The 22,305-nt window shown below is 37.5% G+C and overlaps 1 protein-coding gene across 1 annotated transcript in view; it reads right to left on the bottom strand.

The window, feature by feature from the left end:
• Positions 1 to 2,829: 2,829 nt before the first annotated feature.
• LOC149166579 (E3 ubiquitin-protein ligase At1g63170-like) overlaps positions 2,830 to 22,305 on the bottom strand; it is a 78,339-nt gene continuing 58,863 nt past the window's right edge. The window contains exons 2-4 of the mRNA XM_089432683.1: positions 4,647 to 4,772; positions 4,169 to 4,475; positions 2,830 to 4,059 (exon numbers count right to left, since the gene is read on the bottom strand). Coding sequence (XP_089288809.1) covers positions 3,850 to 4,059; positions 4,169 to 4,475; positions 4,647 to 4,772 — 643 coding nt within the window. The 3' untranslated portion in view covers positions 2,830 to 3,849. The remainder of the gene's footprint in view (positions 4,060 to 4,168; positions 4,476 to 4,646; positions 4,773 to 22,305) is intronic.

Here is a 22,305-nt window from a genome sequence, read left to right as displayed (position 1 = left end):
CATTACAGGAGTTGGAGAATGGAATTAAGAAGCTGAAAACAGGAAAGGCAATGGACTTGGTTGAACTTCAAGTAGAATATCTAAAATGGAGAACGAACGCTCTTGCACCGCACATCATGAAAATATTCAACAACCTCATTCAGCAAGAATTCCCAAGAGATTGGACAACTAGCCTAGCAATACCCCTTTTTAAAAGTGGAGACATTAATAATCCACCCAGCTATAGAACAATTATGATCAATCCTTTGTTTGCAAAGCTTTTCGATAGCATGGTAGAAGACAAAATTAGCAAGTGGGCATAAGTAAAAGAAAAGAGGGCAAAAGGACAAGCAGGTTTTAGGCCGAAACATTCTACAATGGATCATGGCATCAGGTTGAGACATATTGTTGAAAAGGTTTGGGAGGACAAAAAAGAAGTATTTTGTTGCTTTGTTGACTTCAAAAAAGCATTTGACACAGTCCCTGGGGATGAGTTGTGGTGTAGAATGGAAGAACTTGAAATTCCTATGCATTATAGAGCCGTTGTCCATAGACTTTATGAAGAAGTGAAATTCAAAATTAAAACCTCAGCAAGTATTTCATAGACTTTATGAAGAAGTGAAATTCAAAATTAGAACCTTAGCAAGTATTTCAGAAAGCTTTAGAAGTGACATTTGAGTCCAGCAAAGTTGCCCTCTATCCCCACTCTTTTTGGTCTATATATTGATAAATTGGAAGGGTGGCTAAATCTACAAGGTGGAGATGGTGTTCGGTTGAGGGAGTTTGTGATAAAGCTTCTTTTATATGCTAATGATATTGTATTGATTTCTAAATCAGCCCAGAGATTGCAAATGCACTTATATGCCCTTGAGTATTTTTGTAGAGCAGTGGGGATGCAAGTCAATACTAACAAGACCAAAATAATGATTTTTTCTAATAAAAAGAAGCAGAGCCAACATGCATTCTTCTTTGAAAACAACATTCTTGAAGAAGTAAATGAGTACCTTAGGATTGATTTCAACAACAAACTCAATTGGGAGGACTGCAGAAAGAAGAGAATTTTAGGAGGGTGGAAAGCATTATATGCTCTTCAAAACAGATGTAGAGAGACAGAGTTATGGGATTAGAAAACGATTAAAGTGCTTTTTGGACCCCTAGTTTGTCCAGTGACGCTATATGGGTGTGAATTGTGGACTAGCAACATTCCCATCTCAAAATGGAAACAAATTGAGAAATTCCAAAAACGCTTGATCATGACCAAGTTCAAAATAAAAAGTTCGGTACCTTATGAGATAATGTTGAGTGAAACAGAATCAACTTCCATTGAAGTAATTGCTATGGTGTGGCTCATAAAATACCTAAAAAGCATTGAACAAATAAAAGTAGGTAGATGGTCTAATGTTATCTTCAATGAAGGCATCTATGAAAGAAAGAAAACATGGATGAAACAAAACTACACCTGGATGCAAAAATGGAATATCTACCTCAATGTCTATCCCACAAATAGCAAGGAGCTAAAAGATTTTGTTATGGACAAGTTTCGTAAAAAGGTATGGGGAAAAGAGTTGGGTAGAAAGAAGAAATATTACATTGAGGAATTCAACCTTACATGTGATTTACAACAAAAAGAGTTCATTGAGCTGGCATTTCGTGGAGGGCAAAGGTTCTTATTGCTCAATTAAAGACTAACTCACATCAACTTCGGTGTGAAACAGGACGGTGGAAAAGGCTTAAAGAAGCTTCGAAAGCACGGGTGTATACGTTTTGCACGTCTAGGGCTGTGGAATTGGAAAAACATTTCATTTTGGAAGTTATGAGAACATGTTAGCATCAGTGTCTTGGCATTGTCTTTTTAGCGAGGGGATTGTTGGAAGGTTGAGTCAGCTCATCATCAATTTGAATCGGAAAATGACTGAATTGCAAAAAGCGAAAAACAAGGAACTAATGGTCTCATAGACTATTTTGAGTCTCGTGGACCTTAAAATATCATTTCATTTCATTTCAATAATTACAATTGACACAAGCTACCTTTTGCACGTCCAATGAAATACCCCACCTCTTAAACACTAGATATCTCTTTGATGTTATACTTCGATGTATTTGAATGCGCAATTCCACTGCTACACTATATATGTTTGTGGCTTTCATGCCATTTTGTCATTTTGTATCATTTCTCTGAGAAGCAGGAATTTCCAGTGGGACTTCGTCTTTGTAAGGTCCTTTATAGTAGTCTATATGGCAAGCTGCTAATATTGCTCAGAGTTCTTTATTAAATTATTTTTAATGAAATACTTCTTAAAGCTGTCTCTGACTAAGCAGCTACACTGCGAGGAGGAGCACTTCCTAGGACTTGCACCTGGCCTCTCCCACACTCTCTCAGGGCTACAGACCACACCCGTGAGCGCTCGGCTTGTCTTTTTGTTTTGGCTGGAAGGTCATTTCTGTTGGTTTCACATTTCTATGAAGTTATGACGAAATTTTCATCTGAATTTTTGTCCCTTGCCTCCAAGGATAAGAATGAATGTAATATTAAAATTGCAGTCATTACTACAGTGACATCCACGAAGAGAAAGCACTAAAGAAATAACTTTCTCAACTCCCGACATCTCTACTAAAGCATGCAAACTACTAGAAAGTTGCCCCATCTATGAAGTCTGCAAAACGTGTTTTATTTCAAATGAAGTTCAGATGTAACCCGGTTTTCATCAAGTACTTGACCTGCTTAGGTATTTTGCAGTTGTTAGTTTCTTTATATCATGCAATAGTCAAAGTCATCAATACATGCAGACAGATTCATAATAAAACTTTATAAATGTGAATATATGACTCAGCGGTGCTACTACACCTTGAGAAAGAAAATTAAATGCATATTAACTCATTATGAAGCATCTGTTGATATATTTCAGAATCGAATACAATATGGAATCGATCCAACGTGAGTCCCAGATATAAACAAAAGAAACCTAATGAATCACAATTGGAAAGTTTATGAATCCAAAGAGACTTAATGACCGTGCCTGAAACCAAAAGAGAATGACAAAAGCGTCATTCACTGCCCCAACTAGATGTGTTTGTCACTGCAGCATTATAACTAGAGCTATCTACAAGCCAAAACAGTGTTTGGTGAGAGATTCCATAGAGTCATTGCCTCTGCTACACATCATACACTGGTTCCAATAATGAAAGCCACGTGCTAAGGACATTGAGAGAATCTTATGAAACAAGAAATATAGTAAATTGGGAAAGATGCATTTTATCGTCTAACCTGCTTTCCTGAAAGTACTTGTGACCCAAGAGAAACAAAAACTTGCTATTTAAATGGCTCAAACAACCTTGATAAATGCCGCAGAACTTAATTTCTGAAATTTTTGCACAACATCAATAGCGCGCACTCCTCAAATATAAAACCTTGGAGAAGTCTGTATAGCAGCTCTACATGGTCATTCTTAATTCACACCATGCAATTATTCATCCCTTTAGTTGCAAGAACTTTTATAACTATTCTGGTTCACCGATGCAGTTGTTATCTCAACGTTTCCCATTGTATGATCTTGTGAAAATATAGATAAAGTTACTCGTTTGCACAGTAGCTCCATATTCTGCAACCTTCAATATTTGGATACTGAACCACTTGCACATTCCAATCATGTCTTTTAACTTCAGTGTTTAAGAGCTATGCTTAGTTTTACAAACTTTTAAAGTCTTCCCTAGCTGTAACGGTCATGCACCATCAGGTTGCTCTCTTTTATGGCAAGAGATGTATTGTCTACAACTAGGAAACAGCAATATTGAGGGTTATGCTGCTCCTTTCCTCACTATGGTTCATCTATGAAGTGCAGCACCAACTCATGCCTGATTCGTACTGGCTCATCACACCAATTGTCCATCTCTTCGCTGTCCTGCTTGTGCAGAAGATTCTGGTGCTACTTCACTGGATTCCCCAATTTCATGTTTGCAAAGAGGACAAGATGCATTTATTTTCAACCATTTATCAACACATTCTACATGGAAGCAGTGTGTGCATGATAACTCCCTTAGCTCATCATTGTCCTTGTATTTGCCCAAGCAAATGGAACAAATCTGCATCAGACATAATACAAATATAGATATCGTTACTTGGTTGCCAGCTTTTCTCCGGTATTAATTAATGTCTATTTAGATCTCATACAACACATGAAATAGCACATACCGCATCTTCGCCTGAAATAAGTCTCTCTTTATCAGTTCCAGCTGCTATAAAGCCACCCTCACCTGCGCTTTCTGAGTCAACTTCACTGTCGTCTTTATTTCCATTACTTTCGGTTGTTCTTTTTGCTTTGAACTTGTAAGTTGGCAAAGTATTAATCACTTCAGGTGAAGCTCCTCTTGTCTGACTCTGGTCCTCTCGAAATCCAAGAATATGTATTATACAGGGTAGGCAGCAACATACTGTCGCACACAAAATGAATGGCATGGCATAACCTATACAACTAAATGTGAGAAACACAATACACAACCTGCAAACAAGGCAGAGACCAAACTGTAAGAAGATTGCAAGCAGCGTTTAGATATTGTATACTAACTAAAACATACGATCATATACTTGGTTATAGTAAGGAAGAAACAAATGCATGTAGCGTGCTCAACAAGCACAGAAACCCAATAGGAAATCTAGATTCTATACTAACCTGTAAAGATTTGGAGCATCACTTGAGGATGAGTGACCACCAAATATCCACACGTTCCCAACAACAAACCAAACAGCAAAGAAGCAGTCTAAAGCCAATTTGAACCGTTCTACATATACATTAAGCCTGCAAAGTGATGCTGGAATATCAGAGAAATATCATCTGATTATACTTATGAATACTAACAGATGATTCTAAATTTTCACATACATCTGCACCAGCAAAAGACAAGGTCCTCTAAAGATGGCAACAGACTAATGAGACAATTAGTACATCGTGTCTTTGCAAAAATGGTCCATAATCTTCATGCCTGTTTTGTTAACATTTCAAAATTCAATCATTTTATAGACAAGTCTATCCATAAACCAAATGGCAAAGAGTTAAAAAAACAACTAGCAACAACATATAGCTTCCAGCTGCTTAATAAATTCCCATTTTGTCAACTGCAAAATGATTAACTCTCCTTGGGGATCACAACAAACAAACAAAGTCAAACTAAAGATGAGCAGTCTATGGCTCCAGCCAGATTTATACATAATAAAACATTTACAACGAAAATTGTAATGGAAACATAAGAGCCACAGAACCCCAAAATGATGAACACCCAAATCATCAATTGTCAGGTGTGTCTGCTACAAGGAATTTAAATATCATGCTAGATATTGCACTCTCCGTGGAAAAGAAGGAAGAAACATACCAATCACCAAAATAAAATAAACTAGACCGGTGCTGCAAATTTAAATACAACTACAGTGGACAACAATCACTGTTCAACCCTGATGGGGGGTAGAAAAAATGGTGACAGGGTGCACTGTTAAGGCACTCCTTGTGTTAAGGTCCCAGGTTCAAAACCCCATGGGCACAAATCCAACAATGTTAAGGGTTGATGTGGCCAGGCCAGGTGTGATCCCTGGGGTTTTGACAACTTAGATGCCCCTGGGTTGCAGCTTCTTAGCCACGGACTAGTCCCACAGGTCATGGACAAACTAGCAAAGAAAAAAAAATCATCACCATTCATAAAAAAAACATGTATAAACAGCAATTTAAATTGAGCTCGAAGGCATATCTACCAAAATAAAGACGAAACTCTACACAGTCTAAACTAGGGAATTAATAAATTATAATGAAGATGTTATAAAAATAAGAACTATAAATGCAAAATACATATACAAGGTAACGGTGAGGGAACAACAATCCCATGTAGCATCTACACTTGAATTTTCCCAGGCCCAGAATATAACAGGCCTTCAACACAAATTAACATAATGGTGCTTCTACCAACATAGTCTCACTTTACCGTCTAAGCAAGAAGCCTATCACTACCTTCTGTACCAATTACCCTCCCATTTCAGGTCAAAACATTCACCGTACCTCCCAAGAATCCTGTCATCAAACCATGGGGGTTCCAGAATCTAGCACAAACTATATGTGCATTGATTTACTAGGGCAGTTCCTAGCATACTACATATTAATTTGCTTCTAATAAATCCAAGAAATGACTGATATTTTTCCTAAAGCTGGACACAATTTCAGGAAAGCTTGCTGCATTGCCGATCCAAGGCTACAAGGGTGGCATTACTGGAAACTTTTCTTTGCATCTTCAGATTCACCTTTGATTGGCTTGATCAAGAACCTGACGACGGGAATCAGGATGCAATTCTTACACTGAAACACTTGCAATTTGACATAGAGACACATGAAACTCAGTCAAGCAAAAGCCAAAGATCAATAGAAGAATTAAAGGTAGTGACAGAGATATTGGAGGAAAACTTGTGCAGAAGTTATGAATAACATGAGATTTGCTAGCACCACCCCTTGTTTTTCATACTCTTCCCCCTGCCACTCTATCTTTCACATGTGGTTGCAGTATATATATTAAAAAGAGATTTATTTGAACGTTTCATGACATACAGAATCCAAAGTGCCACAGACAAAAGAATTTATCCTTTACAATTAATCATTAAATTGAATATGGATCGGACCTCCCCTCCTCTTTGGGAATGATGATCTCCATGATCCATCATCATATATCTGAAGCCACTTTACTTATCCTTCACTACACTCCTTCGCCTCTTTGAAGCTATCTGCTATTATCCATTGCTGATTGCATCTCTATGACATTCTTATCGAAAATATTCCATCCGACTACCTCCCAGTCCCATAGGAGTGGCCACAGACCTATTCAGAATTTCTTCTGTTTGACCTTGGATGCTAGGAGTATCCTCACTCATAAATCCCCCCAGGATAATACAGCCAGATCCACTGCTGGCCCCAGGGGACTTCCAACACCGAACATGTACCCAGTTCACCTCCCTCGCCATCGGTCATTAGACTCAGGAGCCCCTGACATCTCTAGCTCCATTAACAGGCCTTACCATCTCGCTCACTCATTTCTTTTTACCATGCCATTATTATTTTGCATCATGCTGCAGGCACAGACTATTGAGTATTTTGTATTATACCAGTGTCTCTTATATACTTGTCGCAGCAGCACTACCACTGGTCTCTTTCTCTCTATATATTATTTAATTTTTAGTGTTTTTTTAGGAGATAAGCTTGCACTCATACTGACTGTACTCTTCTTCAGTCCCATTGACCTACTTTTGTGGTCATCAGTTGGACATTAATAAATTTACTTACTTCCAGGCTTTTTATTAGATCTTATGACCCAAATCATGAGTCCAGCTATACTCATTTACAATACTGTCTCTTCTTAGGTCTTATACATGGTAAAATGTATTCTATGTCGAATGTTCCTGGATAGAACATCTTGATCCATCTACAGGACTAAATAATCTACCTACTCTACAGGTTGTAAGACTTGATATTTGAATTGACAGTAAAGAACAATCTATTGGTATACATATAATAAAGTATTAAAGCTGTATGCCATGGAATAAATTTGTCTTTTACAACAATGAAACATTCACATGACAACAATGGTACTAAAAGTCCATGCATGTCTTATCAAACTTCCTTTTCCCACAAGGAATAAACTCTCTTGGCTTGTGTAAAATTGATTATATCTATTACACTCGTATTCTTCTGTCAATTTACAGTAAAGCTCCTTCCATCCTTGATGGACTCGTATTAATTAAGTCTACAACACAACTCAATATTTCTGCCCCATAAGTATTGCTTCTACATACAACTCCACAGAATTCAAACGAAATCAGTCACCCTATCTCATCCACATAAGCAGGTCAGAACTTTAATTTAAATTGCCTAGTGTTCATCAATTGTGCTTTTGTTAAGACATCCAAGAGTGTATAACTTCCTATACAGTGGCATGTCCAGGCCAAGTTAGGTGGGTCATGTTTCTGTGATCAAATAAAGTTAGCTATTGCTATCAGCTGTCATTTATTGTAGATAACAAACCATAAACTAAACTTTTCCCATACAAATTCAGCCTTCAAAACACATTTCCCAACTGGATATTCACACAAATTGAGGAAAATAAAAATGAAAAAGAAGTGATTATATAATACCTTCATACCTTATGCAAGTTCCAGCCACAAAAAAAGATAAATAAAAAAATAAATATTGATTTTATACACGTATTTGTGTCAAAATCCGAGAAAAAAAAAAGATGGCTAAAAAATTTCTTCATTTTCACCAATAAAATCATACTCTTTATGCTTCAAAAAACCTTCCCCATTTATGAGACCATGTGATTGTGAAAGTTTTCAATTTGCTTGTCACACACATGCCCCATAGGCTGATATAAAACCAGCATCATCCTTCATCAAACATGACTGTAAACTATCCAGAGAAACTTCTGAACTTTCATCATCAACAACATTCTTTCTAATCTAAAAATTTTCTGATTATCCATAGGAAAACATGGCTGAAAATTAATCATGGAATTATAAACATATTTGTGTCAAAATCTGAGAAAAAAAGGATGGCTAAAAAAATTCTTCATTTTCACCAATAAAATCATACTCTTTATGCTTCAAAAACCTTCCCCATTTATGAGACCATGTGGTTGTGAAAGTTGTTCAATTTGCTTGTCACACACATGCCCCATAGGCTGATATTAAAACCAGCATCATCCTTCATCAAACATGGCTGCAAACTATCCAGAGAAACTTCTGAACTTTTATCATCAACAACATGCTCTCTAATCTAAAAGTTTTCTGATTATCCATAGGAAAACATGGCTGAAAATTAATCATGGAATTCTCTTATGCCCCTTTTCATGGAAAGTGCAAACATTTTCATAATCACATATTCAAGGACAAAATTAAAATTTTCAATAAAAACCATGAAAGATGCAACAAAAGATAGAATCATTACAATTTCAATATAATCTTGGAGCATGCTTCTTCCGTAATTCATAAGGGAACTCATGTGGATATCAACCCAGTTAGGTCTTGATCAACCCTCGCGAAGTCAACGGCCCCAAAAGGATCGCCCCTCTTCCCTAACAGTACTTTGGCATCCTAGAAGCTTGGTGCAAGGTCGACTTGGCCCAAGGATCAGTTATGGGTAAGTACAATGGTTTCCAAAGGTCATTATCTTCATCATTGTAGCTCCTTTGGCAAGCTAATGGATTCACACTTGAACTGGTTTGCCTTCCAACTCCTTACAAGATTGGACCACGCCTTTTTTACTTCAAATCTGAAACACACATGATCATCATACCACATACCAAGAAGTAGAATCACAAAGGTAAAAAGCTCTTCAAGGAAGAAGGGCTTTGTTCCTTCAACAGAGTCACCATATGACCAAGAGATCTTCAACACAAGTATTCATAACATCAATGCAGCAAATCTACTCAATCCAGGGAATGGACATTCTCCCTAATGATGGTGCCTTTTCTCCCTTGGATGTCATAATAAAGCCATCCAAGTGTTAATAACCCCCAAATAGATACCAAAATGTTACCACTCGAAACGTCACCTATGATGTAAAGTCTCCACCAAATGAAACCTCAAGAGGAACAAAAAAAGGTTGCCACTATCACCTTAGCAACACCTTCCCTCACTTGAGGTTGATTCTTACCTAAGGTTGGTTTGTAACCAACAGAAGGGGGGATTCCCTAAGCTTACTAAATCCAAATAAGTATTAAGAGAAGTAGAGGGTTAGGAAATTGGTACAAATCTGTTCTAGGAAATATTCAAAGTTTTATGTTGCAGATTTGTATTGTAGAATTTTAAGTCAACCTACAGATGCAAAGAGTGATAGGTTCTTTACACTTTTAAGCAAATTCTGAAAAATGATACTCTATGCATAATTTTCAGATTTCCAAAGTGTTGTCGCGCAGAGTGTCTAGGCAGCACAACAACGCTCAGACCGGGGGCTGTCACCCTGATCCCCGATCTCTCCGTTTAAACTATCTCCCTGAAGCAGGCTAATGGGGGTAGACCCTATGGGATAAAGGAGAACCAGCTGGGAATCAGCCGGTTCAGGAGACACAGCGAGGCAATCGACTACTTGATTAAGGCTCAGTTAAAATTTTAAATGATTTACTACCAGTTAGTTGCTGCTGCTTATGAAATAATTGACGATTGCTTGAAAAAATTGCAAAATATCTAAGATGTAAAGAACATTAAATAATCCAAGCAATGATTAATTTCACCAGATGCAAGATGCACAATATTTTAGCAAATAAATTTCAAAAGATTTAAATATTTGAAGCAATCACGAAATTTAAAATGCTCACTAATTTCATAAAATGATTCACCACTTTCATATAGCTAATCTTTAGATAAAATTTAAGCGCATTTGACTATATAAAAATGACAAACATTAATCCCACATTTAAAATCTTTTAGCCTTAGCGAAAAAGATACACCCAAAATTGTAAATGTGACAAATCCTTAAGTGAATATGCCAAGACTAAATGTGACAAAAATGTTTCGACACAATTAAATTTTTTTTTTTTAAATCAAAATAAACAAAAATTTAAATCTAAATGAAAACAAATTTGAACAAAAACTCCATAAAGAAAATTATGCCCTTATATATATATATATATATATATATATATATATATATATGATTTTTTTATCAAAATAAACAAAAGTATCTAAATCTAAACTAAATGAAAATGAAATTTAAAACAAACACTAAATATATACAAATGAAATGAAATTTAAAACTAAAAGAAAATTTATTAAAATCTAAATGAAATCGGAATATTAACAAAAATAATTAAATTCTAAACTATATAAAATCAAATCTAAATCTAATTAAAAAATTTAAATGAAAAGAAAAACAAGAGCTAACCCTAAGCTAAAATCAAAAGAGACTAAACAAAAATGTGCATACGATTAACCCTAGCCAACTAAAACATAAAAGCCAAATAAAATGAAACAAATCGAAATGCTAAAATGAATAAGTTTTTCTATGCATATGCAGGTCGATAGAGGTTTGGACTTGACGGCGGAGAGAGAGCAGCGTGGAGAAGCTGAGATGCAGGTTGAGCAGCGTTTGAATGATTCGTTGGTAAGGCGTGTAGATGAAGGTATGGACGCTGCGTGAGGGAGCTGGATTGACGCAATGAGGCAGTGATGCGTGAGGAAGAGGAGATATCGTGGAGGAGTATGGGTGTGGCGAGGTAAGCTGACGGGAAGCCACAAGGATTAAGGGATGGACAAGGAAAACGACGGCTAGGGAAAAGATGAAGACAGCGTGTGCAACGTGAGGGTTTCAATTGAGGAGCGTAGGTGCAACTACGAGGAAGGGAAGGGAATACTGCTGCAGGTGGACGGAAAGGAGATGAGGCAGCGATGAAAGAGAAAATGGATGTCGCAGGTATGCGGATGAGAAGAGAAGCTCGACGGTAGCATGGAGAGGAGGCCACGGGTTAGTTTAAGACTGTGGATGGGGGAGGGATAAGCTCACGCAGGAGGCATCAAGTGGATAGGGGAGTTGCTGAGGGTTGAGTGGCTATGGACAGCAAATGAGGATGAAAAGCAGGGCTGGCAGGGCGTTTGAAGATCTTGAGAATGACGCAGTAGATGGTGAGATATGCAGCGTCAGGCAGCAAGAAAATACTGATAATTACTGAGACAGCAAGAGTTTGAAAAATGCAGGTAAGCAGAGACTAGCCAGTGGGAGAACACTGCATGGAGGATTGGCAGCAATCCCACAGCCTGCTAAAAAAATTTCGAAAATTTTCTTGTAACAACAATGAAACCCCAAGCATCAATAGAATTGTATACCTGCAAAACACTGGTTCTGAGGCCAGATCTTACCCTCCAGGGCCTAGATCTAGCTTCGGAACAAGACTACACCTTCAGATCTGCAACCTGTAATGACGAAAACAAACACCCAGAAACAAAATATGCAAGAAACAAAACTAAAAACCCTAAAACCAGCTAAATAATTACAATATTCACAATTTAAAGGCTCTAAATAGCCAAATTTGTCAGTATGCCACAGAAATATTTTCAAAATTTTAAGTTCAATATGAGGTGCTTCAGAAAACCCTTCATGCATCCGCAACAGGAATTCTAATGATAAACCCGAGATCAAAACCAACTGGGCTCTTCAGAAAATGCAATCCGGGAGTTGGCTGGTTCAGCCGAAAACTTCCCCGAACGCCGGAAAACTCAAAATCAAGGATTCCTTGCACAGCTTAATTCAACCATTAACATAGAGAGAAAAAAAATAGTGAATTTCAGATCTAATGGAGATACCTACCATTATATTCAGAAATTAAACTATCATTCAAACCCTATTGATCAGACAAGATACATGTGTTTAAATCAATCTTCAATAAGCTAACATCAATGGCTGAAAATAAATCTTATGCAAGAAAATAAAACATCTTACAACATTTCTCCGAAGAGTAACACCAGCAGAGATTAACCCCAAAGTCTTTCTTTATTTGCACATGAAAAACGATTACAAGAGAGCTTTCACTCAGCACACGACTCCCAGGTCGAATGATCTCAATGGACAACTGACCTCCTATTTAAAGAAAAAAATCCCAACGGCTAGTTCGAGTGATCCTTGTCAAAGCGATCTCGATCGTTGATGAGGATCAAAAAATCTTTTAATCTCATCCGTCGAAATTAAAATAATGAGGAAATTCGAAATTACCATTTAAATGCATTTTAATTAATTCAAAAATTTAATTTTTGAATTAATTTCCTCAAAATTTTGACTTTGACTTAACCCAAGGGACCAAGCGCCTAAAATTTAGCAAAATAATCATTTAATCTTAGTCCCTAGACCTCTTAAAATTTAATTTTTTAAAGGACCCTCGAATTTAGCCTTTGGAAAATTTAAAAATACCTGGGACCTAGGACTTGTGAGGGGATAAAACATTTTTCTAACCCTCAAGACACTTTACATCATGATTTTTACATTTTTACATCTTAAGGGGGAAAACCCATTTGATATAGACCCTCACAAACTACCCAATTCTGCGACACAAACATGATCTAGCAGATCAAGCAATTTGTAATAAAATAACCTAACCAAATAGTTAGGATTATTCCCAAATCACTTTTACATAGATTCGACCTAGCACATTAAAACTCCCCTAAGATTCTAATGACAAAATCCATTCCGGCTTTGGGGTTAGGCTGAAGGAAAACTCTGCCGACCATGCATCGATGAGACAAAAAACCTTCCAAAACGTAGATCATCACTAGAAGATTAGGTTTACCTAGGCAATTACATACATGACACAGATCTGCTAAGATTATTTACAATTTACACATGCAGACTGGGTTTACAAAATAACATGAATAGGCTGATGATGATAGTCGAATGGCACGAACACGTTGATCAAGCGATATCCCCTTTGCGAAAAAGGGGGGTGTACTGCTACAGGTAGTTGACACGTGGTGGTCAACACAAAGCATAAATAAAAGTTGGATTTTGAAATTTAAAAGGTGGTGGAAAGAAAAACTAATGCCTAGAAACTATATTGACCATATGGAGTCAAATAAGGCTCATGGAAGGCTACCCTAATCAGAAAAAGAGGGCAAGTGAGACTAAAACGTACAAGCTACAAGAGACCCATTCTTGTTGTCCCAAATTGCAAAAATTTAACCAAAAAGATCCCAAGAGTAGACGAACTCCAACATTTATGAAGATTGTGAATACCATGAATGAGATATATGTGCATCCAACTAAAACAAAAAAGATATTTGCATCCATAGATAACATCCCAATGATAAACACAAAAGAACAAGGAGTGATGTTTCCCAATTCAATGCTCCACAAACATATGCCAAGACAATTCCAGGGACAAGAGACAACTTAAAATTTAGAAGATATCCCCATCCGCAAGGCACTTTATTCATTCATCCAATGGCTCCAATACAAATTGCTAGTCCATAGTCTAAACTCTAAACTTGCTCGAAAGACTCCACCACTGAAAACATGCCATACCATCATGATGAACATATCCATCAATAAGAGCCATAACATCCCACATCATCATCATCCAACCCCTTAAGGTGGCAGAACCATCATACATGTGTGTAACGAGTAATACCGTGATGCTAATATAAGTCATATGAAGTACTAAGTGCCATCATTAACCACCCACTAACATGCTGATTCATCAACCAAAGAAATGTAAATAAGAAAAGGGAACCAATAGAGGAAACATGGGAAATTAGGAACCCATCAGAAAGGGGAAATGAGTCACCTCCAACCAAGGCAATCATGCAACCGAATGATAGCATCTTCTCCAAATAAGCCAATTCCTCATGATGGCATCCTACAAAATTCTTAAATGTCCAATAAACTCACATAGGACTAACCTAGGCCCTAATATGCAATATGATGGGTAATACTCTATTAAGGGACTTTATGTTGTTTCCCACCTCACTTCTGAAGTGTATGGTATTGCATCAGAATTGTTTGTGTTTGTTTTCTATTTAAAGGATAAGATACAATGCATTTTTTAATGATTCACAACTTGGAATCTTTTCATGTGTTGTTGTACGCTGAACTTAAAGAACCAATTTACAACTACGGGCTATCCTGTTAGGATAGATGCTAAGATTTGTGAGCCTCGAGCTCAATCTATTCTAAGGAAATTTTTACTATCATCTAGATAAGATGTGAACTGGATTGTACTTTTTACTTTTTTGGTTAATAATAAGAAACAATATTTCAACATTGAAAAATCTAGCTACAAGCATAACTCCAATATTAAGAATCTCTAAATGAATAGCTTTCAATTTAATTTCAAAAACAAACTAAATGAATCAAAACAATAGAATTCATGAAAGTATTAACATATACCCACTAACTAACAAAAATATTCAAATCGATTTATTACTTATGTTTCTTAACTTTAAGGTGAGGGTATATAGCTATCAGCAAGTTGAAGATCCTATGCAAAATATTCTCAGCACGTCCATCTCATAACATCTAAGGGACATCTCATAATATATCTTCAAATGGGCCATCTCTAAACAGTGTCTCACTTGTTACGCATCAAAACTAATCATCTGGATCGCAACTCTTTTTCACTTACTAAAGGTTTTGCATTGATTTTGGTGTACTATAGCAACAATAAAATGTAAGGCAAATGTTGATAAGGTTTACCCATGTAGGCTTGACACTAAAAGCGCTGGTATAGTCAATAACGTAATAACAATGCAAGAACTTTATAAATATTGATAATGACAAGGTACTTCAGTGACAGACCCTATGATTTAAAGAACTCAACGACCCCTTCATGACATTGAAAACAATTGAAAATTAACTAACCTTAGGCAAAGAAAGCTAGATGGGATGGTGGACATGCATGGGGATGGAGGTCCATAGATTCAACAACTAATTAGTTTGCTATCCTAGATTGATGGTTCACCAATAACAATCAAGAGAAACAAACTTTCCTCTAAAAGGGTAGAGGAGCAAGATTTAGTGCATAGTTACTTACATCTACAGTTAACATTACCTATGCAGTTACACCATCTATATTCATGATTACCATTATATTATCTATCTGATTATATTATTATTTATCTTTATATATTTGGTGTGTCCCCTTTCCCCTGTTTTTTTTAATTTGGTTTAGGGGTCTCCACCACTCCCTAAAACTCATCACCACATCCCTAGTACCTAGAACTTAGAAAAAATATAAATGACTCCAAGAAGGTTAACCTGTCTATTAAGGCATCTTACCTCAAACGATTTGAACTCTCTTTCAGTTTTTGCTATTGATGCCTCAACATTGGGGATGGCTCGCTATACTTGTTACCACAAATTACTTAAGCCTACAACCTCTCTTCATTCCCATTTTCAATTTTGTGGTAATTTCATGTGCTCATCCTAGCTTGCTAGTAATCCAACACACACATTCTCAAATTCCATTGCATGTCTATGAGCTATCACTGGAGTACAGGCATGTTCTACAATTATATTGTTCTGGTCCCTAAGTTCCAACAATCCTCATCAATTCTTTAAGATTCCACTCGAGCCTACGAATTTGGTTGTGTAACTATAACTCTGTCCACTCTTAGTTCCACCCACGAGTTTATTTCAGGATTTGCATTCATAACATATTTTATTGTTTCTAGAAGACAAACAACCTTCTGTAAACCAACACTTCCAATGGCCATTCATGGTGAAGTTTTCATTTAATTCATGTGTTGAATAAGATATCATGAAAGAGGTTTCCTTTACTATTAAATCTCAATAGAGTAATTGAACCAACACTGGATGACTTAAGCTCGCAATTCAAATGGGTTGTTCGATCAATACGCCAAGCATCCATGATTCTAGAGCATCTTTCCCGTTGGCCATTTCATCAAAGACAGGTAATCCAAATTTCAAAATGGGGAAATAGTCTCACATCTCTTAGAGCCTTGGGCCTCTTAGACCTATAATTAATTGTAAACAATTCACTGAAGTACAGGCATGTTCTAAAATTATATTGTTTTGTTCCCGAGTTCCAAAAATCCTCATCTATTCTTTAAGATTCTACCCAAGCCTACCAATTTTATTGTGTAACTATAACTCTCTCCACTCTTAGTTCCACCCTTGAACTTATTTCAGGACTTGCATTAGTAACATGTTTTATTGTTTCTAGAAGACAAACAAATAAACCAACACTTCCCATGGCGATTCATAATGAAGTTTTCATTTAATTTACATGTGGAAGCAGATATGATGAAAGAGGGTTACTTTGCTATTAAATCTCACTAGAGTAATTGAACCAACACTGGATGAATTGCTAAATTTCCATGAAACTCTGCAACTACTTAGATGAATAACTGAAAACTAAAACCTAGTTTACTTTCACCAAGATAGAGAGTTTCTTAACAATTCATAAGCAACGGAATAAAAACACCAGAGATAAAAAAAAACTCATCACACAAATTGACACGCTTTACTCGGGAAACCTAACAGGGAAACCCTACTTCCTTGGTTGTGGTACTTTATTGATTGTTCTTGAGCAATTGGATCTATTACAAAGCACTCTGTCTCTGAAAAAGTGTTCTGCTTCTTCTCACAAATCTCATTTGGAACAACTGATCTCGGCTTGCCTTAATCACTGCTTGATCTCAGCCCTCTAGCACAAAATTGTACCCCTATTGCCTCCTTGACTTGCTTTGCAAACCCTGCTCTCTTCTCCTTGATCTTTGTGCACTAGAAGCCTCCTAAATCCTTGTGCACTAGGTCTCTATTTCCTGGCGCACATGAGGCCCCTAAATCCTAGCACATATCTGCCCCTATTTCCTTACGCAGATTTGGCTCCTATTATCTTGCACACTAGTGACTTCCTACTCCTTAGGACACCAGCTTTGCACACAATCTCCTAAATACTTGCACACTTGTGATCTCCTATTCCTTAGGACACAAGCTCCTTGCACTCTCCACAATCAAAGATGATCTCACAAACCTTGTGAACTATCTTGTCTCACAAATCTTGTGAATAAAACTTATGATTTCTTGTGCCTTCGTCCTCCTCTTTATAGGACTCCCTCGAAGCTCTTCTCTCCTCAACCTTCATGTCTCTACTTTGCGCACTTCCTACCTCGTTGCTCAAGGTTGTGCTTGTCTCAACCTGTAGCAGGTACAGATTTTTCATCCTCACACCTATCTGCTTCTTACATCCAGAAGCTAAGTGCTTGAGGTAAGCCTTACCTCTATTGAATATGACATCATAACACCTTTACTCATTGCCATAGGACCTTTACTCATTGCATTTTCAACATGAATTAATATTGCAATTCAAATGGGTTCTTTGATCAATATGCCAAGCATCCATGATTCTATAACATTTTTCCCCTTGGCCATTTCACCAACAACTGGTAAACCAAATTTCAAAATGGATAAATAGTTGCACATATCTTAGAACCTTGGACCTCTTGGAACTATATAATTGTAAATAGTTTGTTTTCAACATATCAATGCATGGACCTTATTGAGCAGTTCTTGTGATTGTCAAATAAATCCAAAATCACAAAACAACTTGTTGCCTATTCTCAACATCAAATAAGGTATGAATGAAAACCACTTGAACTCCTTTTGGAGTTGCAAGATTGGCAAAATAAGGATCAGTATATTCCCAGGTGCATAAATTGCATTCATCACCAACAACAAGATTTTCTAATCATTGCATGTTAGCATATTTTTCCATTTTGCTCTTTGGCATTCCACCACAATAAAATATTTTACATCTATGATCTAACAACTAAGAGCTCCACAAGTGCAAAGACATGAACTTGAATTGTACAAAATGTTTGTTGTGAATGGTTGCTTACTCTCCCTGAACACAGAGCTACGAGTTTCAAATCGCTCATGGGCCTCCTGATCGGCCCACTTGGCCCTCCTCCTCCCTATGCTGGGAGTTGTCAACTGAGTGGTTGCCTCCATTCGTCCTGGTCTCTTCTCCTCATCATCCTATTGGTTAGCCCACTTGCCAACTAGTTGAGACTCACACTGTGATGTTGGTTGAGGCTCTTATTGGGAGCTCTAACCTGATCTCGCTTTAAGGACTCCCTCGAAGCTCTTCTCTCCTCAACCTTCATGTCTCTACTTTGCGCACTTCCTACCTCGTTGCTCAAGGTTGTGCTTGTCTCAACCTGTAGCAGGTACAGATTTTTCATCCTCACACCTATCTGCTTCTTACATCCAGAAGCTAAGTGCTTGAGGTAAGCCTTACCTCTATTGAATATGACATCATAACACTTTTCCTCAAGGGTAGCTACTGAAACAAGGTTCTTCTTCGGGTATGGAACATAGAGGACATCTCTAAGATGGATAGAGCTACCTAAATCCCTCTGAAAAATGATAGCACCAACTCCCCTGGTCGCGTACTTGCCATCATCTCGTAGCTCAATCTAAAACTGCATGTCGTTCTCCTTTAGGTGGTTGAAACACTCCTTGTTCTGGGTCATGTGGAAGGTTGCTCTTGAATAAATAAACCATACATTGTTGTATGTTGAACTTTCCATGCAAGCTATCAATGAGAAATATTTCTCGAACTAAGAAGAAAACACATCTACCTCAGTTGATGCAGCTACATGATCCTTAATGGACTCCTCCTTCCAATTAGGACACTTAGTGGCATAGTGTCTGAACTCATGGCAATGGAAGCACTTGATCTTGCTCAGATCCTTCTTCTTCTTCTCGCCCTTCTGACTGGACTCGGCCTCTCCTTGGCCCTTCTTGCCCTTGGCTTTGTTACCTTTGCCTGCCAGGGCAAAGTTCTCCTCGTCCTCTGCTGGCGCTGATCTCCCAACTCTTGTCCCTCTTTGGATTTCTTCTTGGACACAGTCACTCCATAGCATTTCCCAATTGGGAATATTCTCTCTACCACTTATTGCATCCTAGAAATTCTCCCAAGACTTATGAAGTCTCAGAAGCGCAAGACTCACAATGTCATTATCTACTATAGTCACACCCACTCCACCTAGCTCATCCCGAACCTAAGTGAACTTTGAAAAATACGTGATGATGGGCTCTCCTTTGCTCATCCAGATACTTCTTAGCTTCTCCTTGAAAGCAAGCTTCCTGGCTAAGTTGCACGAAACGGGGAAACGGAAACGAGTTTCCGAAACGGGAAGCGATACGAAACGCGACCTCCCCAAATTTTGGAAACGGGGAAACGCGAATATATATATATATATATATATATATATATATATATATATATATATATATATAAATATATATATATTAAAAATATTTAAAAATTATTAATATATATATGTGCAATCATAAAGCATTAATGATACATTTACATTATATGATTATAGTTTATTACATTTAAACATTAAGATTAAATTTACATCACATTTACTCATGAGTCATGAATAATCACATAATGAAAATAAAAATATAGGAACTGGAAAATCCAAAATCAGCCTTTATTTATATTAGTATATGAGGCTGCAAGTACAATAAAGACTATAAGGCTGCAAGAACTATAGAGACAAGTCACAAAAGACTAATCCTCATCATAACAATCCTCATCAAAAATAGAAGCAGCAGAATGCTCAACAGTGGATGGTGGTGCTGAAGAAGATGATGCACCAATTCCACTTCCAGAATCGTCCTCAATATTCAGGGCAGCAAGAGAGAGATCCAAATCAGGATTTTATGCATCCACATCCCATTCTTTAGAAGGACCACTGTTGTATTCTGGACCCCCTCCAAGAGAAACGACTTGCTGAATAGTGTGATGAGAGAATGAGACAAACTGCTCTTTTATAACTTTAGAATAGGTTTCTAGAACATCCTTGCTGAATAGTGTGATGAGAGAATGAGACAAACTGCTCTTTTATAACTTTAGAATAGGTTTCTAGAACATCCTGGAAACCCTAAAAAAAAAAAATTGAAAAAAAAAACAACTTTTTTTTGGGGAAACGTGGCCCGTACGGCCTGGAAATGTGTTTCCGACCGTACAGCCACGTTTCCGTTTCGGGAAACGTGTCCGTACGGCCAGAAACGCGTTTCCAGGCCGTACAGTACGGGGAAACGCGTTTCGTTTCGTTTCCCCTGGGGAAACGACCCCTAGGGCCACGTTTCCTGCAACTTAGCTTCCTGGCATCACTGGAACCCTGATACAGATCTAAGATGGCTTTAAACATCTCATATGATGTCTTCTTTTCATGGGGATGAGGGATAATATGGTCTTTGATCCCCTCAAGAATGATCCTCCTCGCCTTGGTGTCGTTCTTGTTATGTTCGATCAATTATTGGGCATATTGAGGTGGCACTATTGGCTACTTCACAAACTCGAGCACCCCATTATCTTCCAACACCACTGATATCCACTCCTTCCATATGCGCAGAAGCTCGATCCCTCTAAATTGTGATCTAACCTTAGTCCTTAGAACGCCAAACTGTTATGCTCTGCTCTTCAAACTCCAGTGCAAGCCTTCTACTTGATCTATGTTGTCCACTAACTAGTTAATCTGGTGTTGGTCTTTATATTGATCTCTACTCTGATACCATAAATTTCCATGAAACTCTGCAACTACTTAGATGAATAACTGAAAATTGAAACCTAGTTTATTTTCACCAAGATACAGAGTTTCTTAATAATTCGTAAGCAGCAGAATAAAAACACCAAAGATAAAAAAACGCATCACACAAATTGGGACGCTTGTTTACTCAAGAAACCCAACAGGGAAAACCCGCTACCTTGGTTGTGGTATTTTAGTGATTGTTCTTGAGCAATTGGATCTATTACAAAGCAATCTGTCTCTCAGAAAGCATTTTGCTTCTTCTAACAAATCTCAGTTGATATAATTGGTCTCTACCCTCTAGCAGGCAATTGTTCCTTTGTTGCCTCCTTGACTTGCTCTGAAAACCCTGCTCTCTTCTCCTTGATCTTTGCACACTAGAAGCCTCCTAAATCCTTGCACACTAGGTCCCTATTTCCTAATGCACATGAGGCCCCTAAATCCTAGTGCAAATTTGCCCCTATTTCCTTACGTAGATTTGGCTCCTATCTTGTAGCGCAATTCCTCCTATTCTCTTGTGCACTTGTGACTTCCTACTCCTTAGGACACAAGCTCTATGCATAATCTCTTAAATACTTGTGTAGTTGTGATCTCCTATTCCTTAAGACACAAGCTCTCTGCGCTCTCCACAATCGAAGATGATCTCACAAACCTTGTGAACTGTCTTATCTCACAAACCTTGTGAACAAAACTTATGATTTCATGTGTCTTCGTCCTCTTTATAAACCCAATTCGAGCATGCAAGGAGACCTAGCTCAAATTTAGAAGCTCGAGTTCTTGGTTGACGAGTTAACTAAGAGTCCAACTGGTTCTCTCTCCAATCAACACTAGACTTCTTAACTCGCTCTCCCTTCAATCAAGACTAAAGACTAACTCGCTCTAACTGAACTTGTAACTGCCTCCTCGTTCTATAGTCAAACTAATGAAGACTCCACTTAACTAAAGCTCCAACTTTACGCTTACAAACTTGATGTTTATTCCAGTAAACTGGAAATAAACTCATCCTAACTGAAGTCTAACTCATGAGCTCGCACTCATACTGAGCGAAACACAACTCGAGGTCTTCACTGGCTAAGACACAAGCCATAAGACCTTTACTCATTGCATTTTCAACATGAATTAATATTGCAATTCAAATGGGTTCTTTGATCAATATGCCAAGCATCCATGATTCTATAACATTTTTCCCCTTGGCCATTTCACCAACAACTGGTAAACCAAATTTCAAAATGGATAAATAGTTGCACATATCTTAG

The sequence above is a fragment of the Pinus tabuliformis genome, chromosome 5_1 (genome assembly GCF_031772625.1).
Source record: "Pinus tabuliformis cultivar Carrire ecotype Pingquan chromosome 5_1, CPIR1, whole genome shotgun sequence".
NCBI lineage: Eukaryota > Viridiplantae > Streptophyta > Pinopsida > Pinales > Pinaceae > Pinus > Pinus tabuliformis.
The sequence above is the reverse complement of the archived record's forward strand: the minus strand, read 5'-3'. Positions and strand labels throughout refer to the sequence as shown.